General features: G+C 40.3%; 1 protein-coding gene across 27 annotated transcripts in view; it reads left to right on the forward strand.

Moving 5' to 3' along the window:
* TTLL5 (tubulin tyrosine ligase like 5) overlaps window positions 1-18,170 on the forward strand; it is a 276,644-nt gene that overhangs the window by 96,857 nt on the left and 161,617 nt on the right. For 25 of the 27 annotated variants that reach the window (XM_073895591.1, XM_073895597.1, XM_073895596.1 and 22 more), the window contains 8 exons: window positions 973-1,130; window positions 2,107-2,413; window positions 6,972-7,092; window positions 9,764-9,910; window positions 11,002-11,105; window positions 13,708-13,835; window positions 16,466-16,549; window positions 17,147-17,548. In XM_073895591.1, the coding sequence (XP_073751692.1) occupies window positions 973-1,130; window positions 2,107-2,413; window positions 6,972-7,092; window positions 9,764-9,910; window positions 11,002-11,105; window positions 13,708-13,835; window positions 16,466-16,549; window positions 17,147-17,548 (1,451 nt within the window). The remainder of the gene's footprint in view (window positions 1-972; window positions 1,131-2,106; window positions 2,414-6,971; window positions 7,093-9,763; window positions 9,911-11,001; window positions 11,106-13,707; window positions 13,836-16,465; window positions 16,550-17,146; window positions 17,549-18,170) is intronic. The other 2 variants (XM_073895603.1, XM_073895604.1) reach the window with 1 other exon arrangement.

The raw sequence follows: 18,170 nt of genomic DNA on the forward strand, positions 1-18,170 counted from the left end.
TTATCTTACTTTAATGCCTAATGTAGCTGCTGCCATCCCCTTCCCATCCCACTTCCCATTCACGGCCTGATTGAACATGGCTTTGTCCAGCATCTGCTGCCTTCCCTTGTCTGTGCCTCTGACTCTAACTTCTGACCTGTACTCAACATCTGGAGAGGCCCTACCACCTCCCCGCATATTCCCCTGTAACTAAGTAGACGCTAAGGGAGAAGTTGGAATGCTTGAGACTCTGTGCCTTGGTAATATTCCTGAGACACTTCCCGTGTAAGTCCTAGCTCTGTGCTACCATATTCACAGGTATCAGCCATCCCTCCCCTTGTCTCAACCTCTGCTAAATCTGTATTTGTTAAATATTGTATACGTTAGAAGAATATTTGTATAAGTCTGAGTAAATTATAATGAATAACAATAACACAAACACCTGTAGCCACCACCCAGCTTAAGAATTAAAGTGTTATGGGTTAGCCTGGTGATGGGTATTAAAGAGGGCACGTTCTGCATGGAGCACTGGGTGTTATGCACAAACAATGAATCATGGAACACTACATCGAAAACTAATGATGTAATGTATGGTGATTAACATAACAATAAATAAAATTTAAAGGGAAAAAAATTCCCTTTAAAAAAGAAAAAAGAATTAAAGTGTTACCAGTGTCTCCCAGTCCTCCTTAGGTATAAGGTATTGGGTGGCACTTTATGGGCTCTGCAGTGAACAGCCAGTGTGACTGAATACTTAAAAACACTTAAACACTGTCTTCAGATATATTTTTGTTCAGAACATTTAACAAATTCAGACAGGCCATTAGTGATGTTTTAACGCAGGTTCCAGTATTCCCATTTATCTGTCGAACCTTTTAGAATTCACTAGAGGTACCCTGTCCAGCCTGTTGTTGAATTCTGTCAAGCCGAGCCTTGGCATAAAGGAGAGAACTTTCTGAAGGCTCTAGCTACCGTATTGTTTTTTTCCCATAGACTAGCTGCTGATGGAGCACCAGAACTAAAAGTAGAGAGTATGAATTCAAAGGCCAGGCTGCATGCTGCTCTCTATGAGAGGAAGCTCCTGTCTTTGGAGGTGCGGAAACGTCAACGACGCAGCAGCAGATTGAGGGCACTGAGGCCAAAATACCCAGGTACCTGCTGGTGAGCTTACGCCAAACTCCATTGTCCAGGTCTTGCCAGTCTGAGTTGATCGGCTTCCTTAATTATACTTAATGAATCAGAACCTTCCCGATCACATACACTTAATTTTTTTGTATAGTCTTTTTCTTGGAAACTTAATTTCAAAAGGATTATATGTTTTTAAACCTTCCATTCTGTAATATTTGTACTGAAGAATAACTGAAGCATATATGTTTGGCTTTTGCTCTCCTTTCAGCATCATATAACTAGCTGATCCTCTGGATACTGATATTTCTAGATACTCTAGAAATACTTGAGGTATAAAGATATATAAATATAAAGAAATACTTCAGCTTAAGTTTAATGGAATCCCGAGCGTGATTGTTCAGCTTCTTCATGATTAGGTGTTAAATCTAGTTCATCCCTTGACATTGCTCAATGGTAGAAATATTTTAACCATGAGCAGACAAGGAGGAATTTCTTTCTCTCCCGGATTCTTCCATTTTTAGGTCTGTTTGTCACTGATGACTGACTGCCTTTTCCGCCCCTCCTTCCCTCCTTTGTTGAGCACCTGTATCAGGCACGCACAGGTGAATGAAAAAGATAAGGCCTTTGTCCTCACATACCTTCCAAGTCAGTGAAAGAGAAAGATAATGAATAAATGTAGGATAGAAAGATACTCCCCTGCTCTTTGTACCTCCATAAAAGGTGCCCTTCTAAAAACCTCTAACACACTGTAGAGATTACCCAGATGTTTGCCTGGAGTTGTGAGAGAGCCATCAGTATTATGCTGAGAAACATGAACTCTAATGAAGACGGGTTTTTAGAATGCATGAGACTGGAGAGTAATGTGTATGCTGTTTATTTTGTGCCTTTTTTGTGGTCTGACTTAGAGATGGGTTTTTACTAAAAAGATGAAAGGAAGGTACTGGGAGAGAGGGAAATTTAATCCTTTTTTCAGCTACATTAGTGATTCTTTGCATTTAGTGATCACTCAACCAGCTGAAATGAATGTTAAAACTGAGACAGAGAGTGAAGAGGAGGAAGAAGTCGCATTAGACAATGAAGATGAAGAACAGGAGGCTTCCCAGGAGGAATCTGCAGGGTCCCTTGGAGAAAATGAAGCCAAATACACCCCCTCATTGACTGTTATGGTAGAAAATTCACCCAAAGAAAATGCCATGAAAGTTTCTGAATGGAATAATAAAGGTGAACAGTGCTGCAAAATTGAGACTCAGGAGCCAGAGCCTAAATTTAACCTGATGCAGATTCTGCAAGATGACGGCAATCTTAGGTATGTACCTTTGGTAATTATGATAGTAAAACTGATAACTAATATTGTGTACCAGGTACTGTGCTGGTGGCTTTGCAGCCATTTTCCTTTTCTTACAGCAGCCCTGGGAGGTAATGACTTGTGATTTTATTATTGTTACTATTAAAGAAACTGAGCCTTAGAGAAGTTGCTTGTCCAAGGTGTAGAGCTATGATCCAAACCCACGTCTCACTGGTTTGAGTGTCAGTCACTGAAAGCGCAGAGTTCAAGTGGCTCATGGTTTAGTGTAGGGATACTTACTGAGTAGGGGCCCCAATATGGACAAAGTGCTCTTAGGGCAGAGAGAAAGGAGTGACTGGTCTTGCCTGGGAAGGCTAGAGGGACATTAGGGAGGTGGTAATATTTGAACCAGGCTTTGGCTGATGAGCAGGATGTCAGGAGGGCTGAGAGGTGGCAGCTATGTGGGAGGACCAGTAGAGGAAATAAAGGCAGAGAGGTGTGATGGTCTAGTCAAGTCATTCAGCCCCTCAGCAGAGGCTTATTGAGCACCTGCTTTGTGCAGGCATTGTGCTAGGCTGGATAGTTACGTGGAGAGAGGAATGCAGAGAGAGATAAGACAAAAAAAAAAAAATGGATGTCATTTGATCATAAAGCACTCTAAGAGGAGCTGGGACTGTATTTTCTAGATGGATAATTTTTAAGCCGATGAATGATATGGTCAGATCTTGATTTAGAAGGTAAATTCTGGGTGCACTGTGGGTCAGTGATTAAGAGGAGAATGAAAGGCAGAAAGGTGAGTTAGGGGTTGTCACAGTAGTCCAGAGCCAGGAAGATGAGGCCTTGACCAGAGCCATGGCTACCGGAATGGAGAGAATGGCATGGACTGAATGCAATTTGCAAGTTAAAATGGGGAGGGCTTGGTCTCTGTAGATGTAAGAACTCCGGAGAGTCTGGATTTCCCAAACTTAGCAACTTGGCAATGCCATCAGTCAATATAAGGAGCATAGGAGTTGGTTTCAGGATAGAAATATGTTTCATTTGGGACACAGTGAGGCGGAAGGGCTCTGGGATGAAGTTGTTCAGTGGATAGGTGAAGATACACCTTTGAGGGTCAGAGTTGAACAGAACTGGGCAGTTGATAATTAGGAACTTCAGAGTGCGTGAGCTTGTCCAGTTCACTTTAGTCCAGCAACCACAGACAAGAGAAAGGAGGAGAATTAAGCCCTGGGGAAAACCAGTGTTTAATAGTAGAGAGATAGGAACTAGCAGTTAGAGGGAGACATCAGCCTAGGAGGAGGGAGTGTGGTAGAAGCTCCAGAATGAGAGTTCCAAGCTGTAGTGTGCCTCAGACAACCCGAGAAAGCACGAAGAGTAAAAAGAGACTCCCGCATTTCTGACCTAGGGCCAACTTGTGAGTTGTGAGAAATTGTGAGTTGTGCAAATAAGAAAGCCAAGTGCAGGCCAACTTTTTCAGAGGATTTGGCAGTGAAAGGCAGGTGAGAACACATAGTGAGAGCAAGCTAAGAGAAAAGGATTTTTTTTTTTTAAAGATGGGGATTCTGGAGCTTATTTATAGACTAGGGGAAGGGTTTGTGGAAAGAGGAATAGGGGCACCTGGGTGGCTCAGTCGGTTAAGCATCTGACTCTTGATTTTGGCTCAGGTCATGATCTCAGGGTTGTGAGATTGAGCCCTGCATCAGCTCCCCACTCAGAGCACGGTCTGCTTGAGATTCTGTCTTTCCCTCCACCCTCCCCCTGCTCATGCTCTCTCTCTAAATAAATAAATAAAATCGTAAAAAAAAAAAAAAGGAAAGGAAAGAGGATTAGAGATGCAGAAATGGATATATTGATAGGAAGGGCCCTAAAGGAAGGTGGAAGGAGGCCACGGGAGGGGTATCTCTTACTATAAGTCAGAAAGAAAGCACTATGGGATGAATGCAGTAGTTAGAAGTGAAAGGGGAAGGAAGGCTAGGTATTTATGCATTTTGGCCTTTATTTTCTAAGAGGTCAGTTCTTATATTGCAAGGGCGGTGGGTAACATCGGGGGTTTGGGGGAGGGGGGAGATCAAGTTAAGGTTTGGAACAGCATCGTGGAGAATAGCAGTAGTTCTGTTGAGTGGAGAGCACACCAAACTGTCCGAAGACCTGGACTCTTGCTTTTTAGGGCTCACCAATGAACTGTGTGATCATGGGCTGGTCAGAGAGCTTCTGCACGTCTCAGTTTCCTTTTCCTTTAGGCCAAGGTATGGGGTTAGACAAATGTTTTTCAAACTGTGCTTTCTGGAGGGGAAAAAAGATTCCACTGAATTGAAATAGAACATTTGAAAACCACTGGACTATATTCTAAGGCCCTTTCCAGCAATAACATTCTACTTAGCTGTTGTAGAAATAAATTATTTCTTCATAAATCTCATGGATCTGACTTTCAATGAGTAAACTGTTGTAGTTGCCTGGTGTGTTAATGCAAATTAGTGGTTTTTAGACTCTGTTCCCTGGAGCTACCCATCATTCTGTGGGGCATCTCCGTGGCTACTGAGGGGTCTCAGGGAGGTCATGGCAAGGATTCGAGACTCTCGGCCCTAGCCTTTAGTTGTGTAATTTTTGTAATAAGGATCCATATAAGCTTAATTTTTTAAAAAAATAGGGTTTTTTTTGGTTTAAATCATTCTAGTTTTCATTCTTTCATCTTTTTGGGTTTGTAGCAAATGACTCTCTGACCAATGTGAACAGTACCTTAGGGCCAGTCTCAGAATGAACAACCCCGGGTCCTTTCAATGAGGTTTATAGAAATGGAAAACTCAGTACTTGTTCATTTGATTTGTGGCAGTGATTTGCAACGAAACAATAATTGAAATCTCAACCTCGAAGTGATAATTCTCTTATCCAAAAGACCTTCATGTTTTAGCATTAGAGGAATAATTAATAAAATCAGGTATTCTGCTACTTTGGAGATGTCTGAAATGAAATATCGAATGTTTCTACCTCATTCGATAGCAAGTGAATTTGTGGACCAAAATTAAGAATCTTTTTCACTTATTTTGTCTTGAAAATAATCTGTTGTGGGGGTAAGTCTTTTGGGAATGGTTGCGGGGAAAGTGGCATGTGGTCTCCAGGAGAACAAGGGTGTAAGTGTTGCCCTTGTTGAGAAACATTGGAAAATATAAATTTGTTTTTTCTTTTTTTTCTTTTTTTAAGATTTTATTATTTGACAGAGAGAGACACAGCGAGAGAGGGAACACAAGCAGGGGGAGTGGGAGAGGGAGAAGCAGGCTTCCTGCAGAGCAGGGAGCCCGATGCGGGGCTCGATCCCAAGACCCTGGGATCATGAGCTGAGCCAAAGGCAGACGCTTAACAACTGAGCCACTCAGGTGCCCCTAAATTTGTTTTTTCAAAATCATATTGTACTCCCATAAACTGTCCCCATTAGTAAAAATGATGTAGCCTGACTTATATTTTATGCTCTGAAGATCTTCTGTATTTAAACTCTCAAGAGCAAATCTGCTTCTCAACCTGACTCCCCTCCCCTTCAGTCCCTCCTCCACATACATAGAAGTTAGACCTAAACCTTCTTAGGATGTCCACTTTACTCTGGACAAGTCGTTCATCCTAATTTTGGAGGAACAGTGAGTAGAAAGCATTCAGTGATTGCATGTGTGAGGATTGTAAACAAAGTTTGTGTTGGGCCCTAATCTTCGCTGATGTAATTTTGGCTAGAGTGTCAGAAGGCCGATCAGCTGAAGTAACCAAAATCTCTCCTGAAGGAAAACAGATCTGCTACAATTAGCAGCTGAAGTGAAAATCATCAGTGTGTCTCTGGTATTTCTATCTTCTAAACCATAGCTTGAACAGATTTCCTTATTTCCAACCTAGACCACCAAGCAGAAATCTGCTGGGTTTTTCAGTGATGCCGCTGAGGTACTTTTTACTATACGTAAAGATTTCTTTTTCCCACTGAACATCTGGGCCCGTCCTAGCCTGTCAGTTCATCTATGCCAAACTCTGTTGGACCTCACTCATTTGTTCTGGGCTCTAGCCATTCCCGTCTTGTAGTTGAGAAAAGCATGACCTTAAAATTTGGTCTCAAAAGTTCCTTTGTAGGATTTATCTATTTCCTGCTTTGGAGGCCTTTGCACACCAGAAATATTAGTTGCCATAGCAAAAGCATGCTTTTGCACCAGCTGATGAGTACATAAGGGCCTCCAACGCAGAAAAACCGTTCTACATTAATGCATATGTTCTTGTGAAGATTCAGTACTTTTCCCGTCCATTTCCCCCAAGAAAGTTATTAAAAAGTTCAGAGATAAGGTATAAGAGTAGGAAACCTGATTTCCTATTCTTGTTTGATTTTTTTTCTCCCGTGTTAATAATAGAGAAAATAAATAAGATTCTTTAATAGAAAAAAAAAAAATCTCATGTACTCCGTAGAAGGTATCCTTAGTCAATGACTGCATGATGGGCTTCCATTTTCTTAGCCATCCTAATAGGAGGATCCTCACAGTCCACTTTCAGTGAGGCAAGTACACATTTGGTAGGCTGACCATTCTGTCTCATAACGGTGTGTTGTTTTGGATTTCTATAGCAAAGTGCAGGCCCGAATAGCATTCTCTGCCTATCTCCAGCATGTTCAAATTCGCCTGATGAAAGACAGTGGAGGTCAAACGTTCAGTGCCAGTTGGGCTGCCAAAGAGGATGAACAGATGGTGAGGCTCTTCTTGTTGGAACCTTTTTACTTTCCCTGTTCCTTTCCTTCTCCTTCTCCTCCTCCTCTTCCTTCTTTCAACTAGGGTAAAGAGCAATATATTCTTCTGGTGAAAGAGTTGTTCCACACTATAGATTATAGATCTACTTTAATGTGAAGTAAATCTTTGATCTGGGGCCATGTTCATTACACTCGGTTGAGGGCATTAGTTTATTTCATCCTGAAAATGGAAATTGATTGCTCATTCGTCGTCAGGCCCTGTGCAAAGCCCTCAAAAAGAAGAACAATTTAGAGCCCTTTAACTCTTCGATTTTCCCATTGCATTAACTCTTTGACGTAGGTACCGTAATCCCCATTTTGCAGCTGAGGCAACAAAGACCTAGAGCACGGTCGTAATTTGCCCCTTGTCCCACAGCTTGTGTGTGGGGAGACTGAAACTTGAACTCACAGGTTACAGTTGTACATTATTTGCTCCTCTCTTGTTTCCATGCATCACAAGGCATTTGTTTTCTGTTCTGAGGGGGTGGTGTTAACCCTGTGAAAGCACTTTATTGTAGGCCCTCGGAGAATGTACCATCTTCCATTTTAACGTTATTTCTCTACTAGTTGAAATTTTATAAAGTTCTTATTTCGATGACTGGAAACAAACTGTGTAATAATTTTTGCTGTGTATCAGTCATTTGAACATGCCTAGGATTTAGTATTCTAGCACAGTTTTCCTTTTTGAATGGGAATGACAGGGAACTTCATGCTCTTTGGTAAGGTCACCGCTTATAGAAGAAGCCACAGTCCTTCTATATAGCCTTTTGACCACAGGGATCTGTCACCCACAAGGGAGGGACCTCTAAATCTGAGAAAGGTGCGTCCTTTGTCCAACTCAGTGGTGACCCTACCATAATTTTCAGTTCTCCACATATGAGAGGCATACGATATGCCAGGCTTATTATAAAAAACATGATGGAAATCCCAGAAAACAACTTGTGAATTTAAAGTAGCCAATACAACCCAGAGATAAAACCTTGTGTGTTGTGAATAATCCTTCAACCATCAGTGGAAAATGTTAGCTCTGCTCTTTCCAAGTGGAAAATTGAAACTGCCTTTTTGAGAGTCAGTTTGTCTGCTCCACTGTGAAAAAATAATGTTTTAACATAACAGCTTAAGCCACCCTATGGTAAAGACAGCAGAGTAGAATCATGAAATCCAACCTCTGGTTATGAGGCTGTTCCTTCATGCTGGAGCAAATTGGCACCAAAGGACAATGAGCCAAAATCAAATTCAGGAATAAAAAAAGAGCTCAGAATAGAATAACCCCTGCAAGCGCTTGGAACTCACACAGGATTTCGGGGGGGGGGGGGTTGTTTATGAGAATACTTAGGATCATCACCGCAAAACTTAATACCAGTTCTGTGCATTCCTGTTTGAAAATCTAGCTAGAGAGCAAACCCTAACCCATTCCCTGATGATTGCGGTGGCGGTCTTGTTGTTGAGGAAGGTAGGAGTAGAATTGTCTCCTCTGCCCCAAGTTAGGGTTAGAGATTCTTTATCATATAACTCACAGGAGGCACATCAATAGAAGATCCTCAAATCTATCATCTTAAAGCAATTTTATCGTGTTGTGGGGGTGTGGTGAGGGAAGGAACAGTTCTCTTTAAGGCCCATAGTCTCACAAAATCTCTCTTGGAAGCATTTGTCATACTGTGAATGATCTGATTGGTATCTGTTCAGATTTCAGAATCCTTTGCCCCATGCCAAGTGAGATGTACTCTTTGTACCACTTAATGACTTTTCTCTGTGCCCCCCCGCCCCCCCGACCAACTCCCTTTCCCATGGGGAAGGAAAAAAGAAGCCACCACCTCTCACATACAGAGTATTGGTCCTTTTTTTTTCTTTAACACTAAACTTTTTAAATGAGAGGTTTCTATTCTTTATTACCCGTGCTCTTCTTAGTCTTTTCCTTCTGGTCCCTTCTCTACTGAAAGTGTTCTCTTGAAGTTATCTCACAATGGCCAGATCCAGGGTCTTGTCTTGGTCTTGGTCCTGGTCCTTTTCAGCTCTGGTCTCTTGGAAGCTTTTGACATAGGGCCTTTAATTCCCTTGGCTTCCATGACACTCTTTTCTCCTCGGGGTTTTTTTTGGTAAATTTCTGGTGTTTCTGCCATAGGTTTTTGTTTGGTTTTGTTTTGTTTCTGATTCTTCCTCCTCTTTCCTATCTCTAAATGAATATGAGTATTTCTGTATTCTTTCTCTTCCTTCTCACCCTTGATGATTTCATCTGCTCCCATGGTTTTAATTTCCACTGTCTGTCCTTGAAAGCTACTTTCCCTAAGTAGCTTTCTCTGATCACCCTATTAGAAGTGATATCTGCACTTTGATTTATTATACTACTATTTGCATGTGAGTTGTGGTACTTTTAGTTACTTCTTTAATATATAATTATTTGCATACATATTTATTGATTTTCTGATTGCCAGCTGATTGAGGGAAGAGTACATTTCTTTTGTTTTGTCTCTCTGTATCCTTCTTATGCCTAATGTTTTTGCTCTGGGTCTTATTTGTTGGAATGTATAGTGTACCTGTTCTCATATCTCTGTTGGGTAAACCCTTCATCGCCTGTCTTCTGTTGCTTAGCATAATCCCTGCTTCCCCCCTCCCCCCCCCATGACTCTTAATAGGAGCTAGTGGTTCGCTTCCTTAAACGAGCGTCTAGTAACCTCCAGCACTCACTGAGGATGGTATTACCCAGTCGACGATTGGCACTTCTGGAACGCAGAAGAATCTTGGCCCACCAACTGGGTGATTTTATTATTGTATACAACAAGGTAGGTGGTTTATCTCTTACTCTTGTGTTTTAGGTTGCCATACACTATTAGCAGGAAGCTAGAAGCCTGTGTCCAGCTGGGTGGAGAGGTCCTTCTCTTTTCTAGTGTTGTCAACCCTTGTGTGTAACTGTTACAGGGAGCTGGACCTCACTCCTTAACCTAGCTGGTCTGAAAAGCTGCTTATTACTTCTGAAAGCCCAATGGCCAAAGTTAATGCTTATCAAAAAGCGTATTCCCTCTGAGTGCTATTGTATGTGAGATGAATCCTGGACTATGTGAATTTGCATTGTCATTATTATGCCTTTAGACAGTGGTGAATTGACTATTTGAGAGCAAATTAACTGTGGATTTAATAGAATGACATAATTTTCTTTCCTGAGAGAGGTATACTTTGTATTTGAGAACATTTTAGATGGTGACATCATTTTACAACCAAGACCAGGAAATATACTACTTTGTTAGAATATTTTGCAAAGCATCTGCTATCCAAAGGGTATTTGGGAGAAAAAAAGTACGGTCATTTTGCAGAAGGGAAAACTGAGGAAATTTAAATGGCATTTGTAAAGTTGTGTGGAATAATTAGTAGAATATCAATATACCAAATCGATAGCTTTGATTTACTCCAGATCTGTTGAGAATTTTGGTATGTCTTATATAAGTGAAGAATTTACTCAGTTTGGATGCTGTTAGAGGAGTACCTTCCAAGACCTATCTTTCCTCTCCCTAGTTGTAACAAAATACAGTATCTCTGTTGTCATACTGTTAAAGCTGCAAGGGTGAGCACAGATGTTACTAAGTTAAAAGGAACTATAAAGTTCTTTTTGAATGGGTTATGTGGGCAGAAAGTAAAAACATGATAAAAATTTACATTTATACTGCAACTTTTATTTGGAAATTCCAAAATATTTTATGAAATAATGGCAGAGAATAATATATCAAATTTATAGGTGGCAAAAGTACATGGAGGAAGTAAGTGTCTTTACCATAAAGACAAATTAACCCAATGGTAATGAAACCAGATGATGAAGTGTGCATTTTTCAGGAGTCAGTTTTATCTTATTGTTTTCCTGTGTGGGTTGGGGACTGGGTAGGAAACAGAACAGTTGGCTGAAAAGAAATCGAAGAAGAAACTTGAAGAAGAAGAGGAAGATGGGGTGAATACAGAAAACTTTCAGGAGTTCATCAGACAAGCAAGGTAGAAGATATTCTTGATTAATAAAAACTGTCTTACTCTATCTGCCTGACTGCCCATTCAATTCTTAATATTTCCTTGTTTCTAACATATGGGATGTGAGTAGAATCACTCTCAGAATGAGAAAAAGAGTTTCATAGGCTTGGCCTCTCCATATTTCAGCCAATTATGTTGTTGTTGTCATGGTTTCAGTTATCAAAACACTGCTGCTGGGTATCTGGGCTGTATTTCTAGACAGCCTTCAAAGTACACACCACTTGAAGTGCTGAGAGAGCCCTTTGGAAAGTTGAAGTTAGAGGCTTCCAGTGTTTACTGGATCTGAATTTATCCCTGACCTACTGATGCAGTGGTGATGACCAAATTTTGCCTACATTGAGTGGGCTGAGGAATTGGCAGTTTCTCAGCACTGTGAGGGTTACGCCTAATTTATATAAAATAGAACAAGTCCTTCATGTGTAGAGTTAGCCTTTAAGGATTGAAAATTTCAGCATTCAGCTCTATCTTGATATAAATCAGTCAGACCATTTTGTCCATTGACGATATGTTTCCAAAGGAAGAGGTAACAAAGGCATTTCATTTAAAATTTTGTAAGACTCACACTGGAGGGCCTTTTTCTAAAACAGAGAGTCATACAAAACGGCTCAAAGGATAAAACATCTGTATCACCCCATTAATTAGTCTTCAACCATCAAAGTCACTGTGGGGAGAAAAGCAGGAGAAAATCGATTCTCTGTTGGTTTATGAAGTTTAAATCAGGTGGTGAGTTATCAGTCACCAAGATAATATGATCTGTGTTTAAGACCTTGTACAGACCTAAGGATAGCCTCACTATCATGGGCTTAAAAACTCACAGCAAACAAAGACATCATTTTGTAGGAGTTTATAATCGTGTAATGTTACTTTGTTAACATTCTTGGGTCTTGAGTTATATGATTGATAATTCAGGTATAGAAGCAAAACAAGAAATGGTTTCTCATATCAACATTATAAAAATCGGAAAGAAAAACTAGAGTATGTTCAGAAAATCACTCTACTTTAAAAGTTAAAAGATTAATATTCCGTTCCTCCTAGGGATCTTCAAGATCCTTAAAATATAAAAAAAGAAAAGAAAAGCCAATTTTTTGAAAAGTGGTGTGTATTCCCTTACCAGGACTAACTGGATGCTAAAAATGAATTACATGTACTAAGACAAATGATACAGAGTTGGAGATAAAATATGCTGGAATGTATTTATTACTGTTGTACATTAAGTGTTGATTGTTGGAAATTTTCTGCTAGCATCGGCTCGTTTATTACATGTGGGGTGGTACCTGGATACCTCCATCGAGGTTGGTAAATGCAGATCCCTGCAGGAGTCAGGCAAGGAAACACAGATTATGAAGTGGGCAAAGATTAAGAGAAAGGCGTCAAGCAGTTTGTATTTTGACCAACCTTAACCTTTCCCTTTCCCTTTCCCTTTCTGTGAAGGGCCAAGTAAAACACACAGACAGGCAGAGGCAATCACCCATTTGTAATCTCAGCTGCACGTGGATCTTTAATAGTTACTTGAGGTACTTTGTGGCATTTGGCTACTCTGGAGACTGTGGGGTTTACCCTGAGATTCATAGAAAAGGTTTCCTAGGTTGTCATCACAGTATATTCTGAAGATGGGAGATAGGTTTTTTGTGATAACGCAGGAATACTTTGCCTATTTAAAGGCCGCTCATCTGGAATACAGCCTGGCTCCAGGAAAAAAAAAATGCAGAAGGCCATTGAGAACCTCCCACAGGTGTTGAAAAATCCATGCATAATATGTTTACTGGAAGAATCCCGTGGGCCCTCATCAGATTCCTTATACTTTCCATTTTGTGGATGTTCATAAAGTGCATATAATTTTAATATCTGAAATGACCTAGAACCATCTCGTTCCCTCTCCTTCATTGAATAGATGGTTAGGGAACTCTTCATATAGTTATGCTGGTAGGTTTCCTTATTTCTGACATAGGGAATTAAAATGACAAGGGTCTTCTTTAATGAACACACTTCAGTTATCTGGAAGTGGGGGGCAAACAGTGAAGGGCCAGATAATAAATATTTCAGACTTTTGTAGGATACCTGTGATCTTCATAGCATATTCTTCTCTAAAAAGATAAAAACCATTTTTAGCAGGGAGCCATACAAGAATATGTTGCTCATCAGCTTGTCAGTTTTGACCCCATAAAGTTTGTAGTTTGTTGACCCCTGATATAGAACATGGCTATCCAATAGAACTTTCTGTGTTGTAGCCACTGAGTACATGAAATGTGGCTAGTCTAACTGAGAAGAATCTTTAAGTGTATTTAATTTTAATTCATTTAAACTGAAATCATCATATATGCCTTCTGGCTACTGTATTGGACAGTGCATCTCGAATATTCACTTTGGGATGAAGAAAGCCTTATCATGCTTTACTTTTTTTAGACTGCTTTGTTTGTATTTCTATTTAACCATCTATTAATAGGGAGTTTTCAGCTTGTACTTTTCATTTTCCCCTTCTCCAGCTGACTCCATTTCCAGAATAAAATTTGGTGGAAAGATTTTCCAGAACAGCTTCCTGTTCTGACCATACTCTCTCTCCTCGTTTCAGTGAGGCTGAACTGGAGGAGGTGTTGACTTTTTATACTCAAAAAAACAAGTCTGCAAGTGTCTTCCTGGGGACTCACTCAAAAAATTCTAAAAACAGCAACAGTTATTCTGATAGCGGGGCAAAGGGTGGTAAGTATGATGGTTTATTAATGAAAAATAAGAAGAACAAGTGAAAAAATGAGACATGCCAAAGAGAGCCAAGAATCATGTGCTGCGTAAGCACTAACAGACTCCAAGATGGTGAAGTATTGCAGTGTGGGGGTCGGGGCTGAGGAGGCATTCCATTTTTGTCCTCAGAACAAGAGGGACATGGTCTGATTTTTTTTTTTTTTCACGAAAATTAACAGCAGAGAGCTTTTCAAGACAAGCTAGTAATGGCTAACATTAAAGGGATTGCTTATATTACTATAATCTGCTGGATGTGATCTAATTTTTTTACTTTTAAAAACCATATGGAGTGGGTGCTATTATTCAACTTCTTTATACAGATGAGAAAACAGAAGCTGAAAGAGACTGAGTAACTTGCTCAAGGATCCCCTCCACGGTGCAGTGGGATGGGAATTTGAACCTTCGTCTGCCCGACTCAAAGCTTATGCTCTTAATCTGGGCTCTTCTGCCTTTCCTAATAGTTATTTCCCATGCTTTTTAAGTTTTTTGCTTCCTCTGGCTTAGCAGCATTGGCATTTGGGGTAGAAGAATTATTTGTTGCGTGGGACTCTTCCATACCTGGTGGGATATCTAATATCCTTAGTCCCACACCCTAAATGCCTTTAGCTTTCTTCAGTCACTGTGATAGCCCAGAATGTTCCCACGCATTTCTAAAACAGCTCACTACGGGGGAACTCTGTGATTGGGGATTTTGGAATTAATGTGGACAGAACTTTCTAGCTCATGTCATATGATCAAAAAATAGCAGTGATGTTCTGTTATAAACAAAGCTTTGTGCCTTAAAGTAAGATTCGTTTAAAATCTAGATGGGAAGTGTTAAGACATAGGAAATCTACACGAATTCTGTCAGTATGCTAAGCACTAAATTCAAAGATGGAGACTCGTTCCCTGCTGTTAAGACTACCATAGTCTAATGTGGAAATAGCGAGGATAATTGGTCATTTAAAATGTGGAGTGAGGGTTCCAAAGAAACAGTGTTAATGTTTTAAAAACTGTTTTGATTCAGAGGCTAGTCTACAAAAGCCTATTTATATTGAGCTCACTGTGTAATCGAACGATATTTCTAGAAGTCCCCAGCTCAGCCTTCTTCTTGGAGCTGTCCTAGCTTATCTGAGTTCTGAAGTTAGTTGATTCATCTGTTTATTCATTCCTTTTACACATTTTTCCTGAGCACCTGTTGTGTGTCAGACATTGTGATGGTTGCTAGGTATACAGTGACCAGGGCTGTCCTAGGACCTTGACTTCATAAGGTTTATTGTCTAGTAGATAGAATTGGGTGAGTAAATGTGGGAAGAAGGTTGGTGGAAGCTTTGAAAAGCTCCTGTAACAGTGTTGAGGAAGAGAGGCTAAAGAGTTCTTATAGTGAGGTTGGGGTAGAGAAAAGCACGTTAACCTAGAGAAGTGAGGGCCTACATTGGCGTTCAGATAAGTAACTTCTCCCCGGGGGAAGCCCTGACAGTATGTCCTGACAGCATCTGTCTGTACAAATGGGTCCCTGAAAATTCTGGGATTCATGTGTTAAGGATGACCTCTACGTAAGAACATCTATTCCTATCTAGACCTAACAAGAATAACTAGAGAGGCAGTTGGAAGGCCCCAATCAAGGAAACAACATTTTGATATCTGATAGTATCTGGACTGAATTCAAACATGAGCAAACACATGTGTGACAGTTACCACCACTGCTGGTGGTGATGGACAGAAAATAATTCCTATATCCTTATTCTTTCATTCTGAAAGATGATATGTAAAATGGCCTTTCTTAAGTTTTTATATGAACTAGCCCTGAAAAAGATTTTGGAATATTTCTGCAAGTACATGATTAGCCCTGGCTGTCCTGTTTCAAAATCTTGTGGTAGGAAAAAAACTAGTTTATTAGAGTGGAATTTATTTTATTAGAGTGATTTTGTCATGAATATACTGATCACCCTATCGCAAGTAAACTCACTCAGCTTGCTCAAGTAAAACCAAGAAGTTTACTTGAGGATACAGAGCTGCACTGCGTGTGCAGCCTGCTTAAGATTCTCTCTCTCTCTCTGCCCCTCTCCCCCCACCATTCTCATAAATAAATAAATAAATAAAAGCAAGAAAGCTAGATACAGAGTTACTGTAGTATCCAGGTACCTTGGCAACAAATATTGGGGCTGTTCTTTTTATCTCTTGGTTGTTGCACTGCTCCCCGTGTATTATGATTTCTTTGCTCCAGTGGGTACCACCACCAAGCTTGGTTTCTTAGTTTCCCTAGTTTGAATTCTTGGTAGAGGCATCTGACTGCCCTTACTTATTATTTTTTATTATTTTTTTCTTTTCCAGGCATGTCCTAGCTTGTTGCCATCCATGGATGGCTGTCCTGGGTTTAAGTATTTTCCCTGGTTCAGTTAGCTGGAGCTGGGGTTGGGGATGGTTGGGAATCTTTTGGTTGATTGCCCACTCAACAGGGCTGTGGATGTGGCCAGCCTTGGGAAAGTGTGGTGGGGTATGCAATGTTCCTGGGGTTAATTATGAGTTGTGTTATATTTTGGAAACAAAATTATATGTAGAGCATTTGATTAGCAGGAGAGCCTCAGCTCAGTATTTATTTTCTGTTTCAGATCACCCTGAGACGATGGAGGAAGTGAAAATAAAGCAGCCCAAACAGCAGCAGGCCACAGAAATTCACTGTGATAAATTATCTCGTGAGTGACTTCAAACCTACATAGATTTGCCGCTCTCTGATAAATCCCTAAAAGGGGAGAAAAAAAGTCATCGGATAGTAAATGATTCTAAAGTGTAAGGCATTACCCCAAAGAAGTTCCTTTTCTTTGTTCTTTCTCTTCCCTTAGAATTTCCTTCTATTTACTGATAACCTATTTTCCTTCTGAGGAATTTTTCATTTTCTTAATATTTAGAAATTCTGAGTACTTCTTCCCCCCCAGAAGGGTGAAAAGCAGAGGGAGAGCAGTTAGCTGTCACTACCAGAAACTTTTGTCCTAACGCCCTCACATTTGTAAAATGCCTGCTCTGGTTGATGGAGGTAGTCTCAACTCCAGCTTTTAGAAATTCTAGGACTACAAATGAACTGTTTCTGTTGCCAGGTTGTCTTGGTAGGCATAATTCGTTAAGTTCATGATGAACACTCATTAAAGTCTCTGTCTTTCATGATTTCTGTTTCGTGCTAAGATGATTTCAATGTTTAAAAATGTTTACTTTATGTTTTATAGAGATTATATGTCAGTTTTTCCTAAAATGATCTGTTTTATTTTGTTTTATTTTGTTTGTTTTTGTTTTAATAGGATTTACCACTTCAGCAGACAAAGAGGCTAAATTAGTCTATACAGATTCTTCCTCCGCTTCTTTCTCTGGTCCTGTTGTTACTCTTCTGCAGAAAATTCCCAGTACCCACTTGTCGTCTATTATTACAACCTCTGACCTCTCACCAGGGCCCGGCCACCATTCTTCTTTCTCTCAGATTCCTCCAGCTATCCCCAGCATGTCTCACCAGCCAACAGGTTTACTGAGCACAGCCCCTGACAGTGCCTCTCCCTCCATACTTCCTGGGACACAGAACGCACCAAGCCCTGCTGGTCTGCCGCGCTGTCGATCAGGCAGTTACACCATTGGCCCCTTTTCCTCTTTCCAAAGTGCTGCCCACATCTATAGCCAGAAACTGTCTCATCCCTCTTCAGCAAAGGCAGGTGAGTGTGAGAAAATGGAAGGCAGCCTGCAATGTCAGCTTCTCCCCAGCCCCCATAAAAGAAAAAAAAAAAAAAAATGCCATCTCTTCCATTTTGCCCTTTCTTTTGAAAGGTAAAGGGACACATGCATTGTTCTGATGAGACTGAGGAAGAGCCTTGCATTTGATCCAGTAGCATTCATCCATTAGTACAAAATGAATCAGGGCTTCTTTGAGATGCTGGATAAAGGATGAATGAGGCCATTCTATGTAGTAGGAGCTTATAGTCTAGTCAGGAGATTTTCCATCACAGATCATCATAGACCTACGAGTGTGCTATATACATTCTTTCTGATCCAAATAGTTATCTTTCAGTGTACTTAAAGTCAAGTATGACCTGAATAAATAACCAAAGAATTCTTAAAATAAGGTATCTAACTTTAAATGAAGTAGGTAGACCCATATTATCAGTGAAGTTTTTTTCCCCCATTTTTAATAACAGTTTTATGGAGATACAATTCATATGCTGTGAAATTCACCACTTTAAAGTGTGCAATTCAGTGGTTTTTAGTATATTCACTAGTTGTGCAACCAACACCACTATCTCTTATTTTAGAACATTTTCTTTATGCCCGAAGAAACCG

Source organism: Callorhinus ursinus, unplaced genomic scaffold (genome assembly GCF_003265705.2).
Source record: "Callorhinus ursinus isolate GAN/ISIS: 27379988/994484 unplaced genomic scaffold, GSC_fseal_2.0 scaffold8, whole genome shotgun sequence".
Lineage (NCBI taxonomy): Eukaryota > Metazoa > Chordata > Mammalia > Carnivora > Otariidae > Callorhinus > Callorhinus ursinus.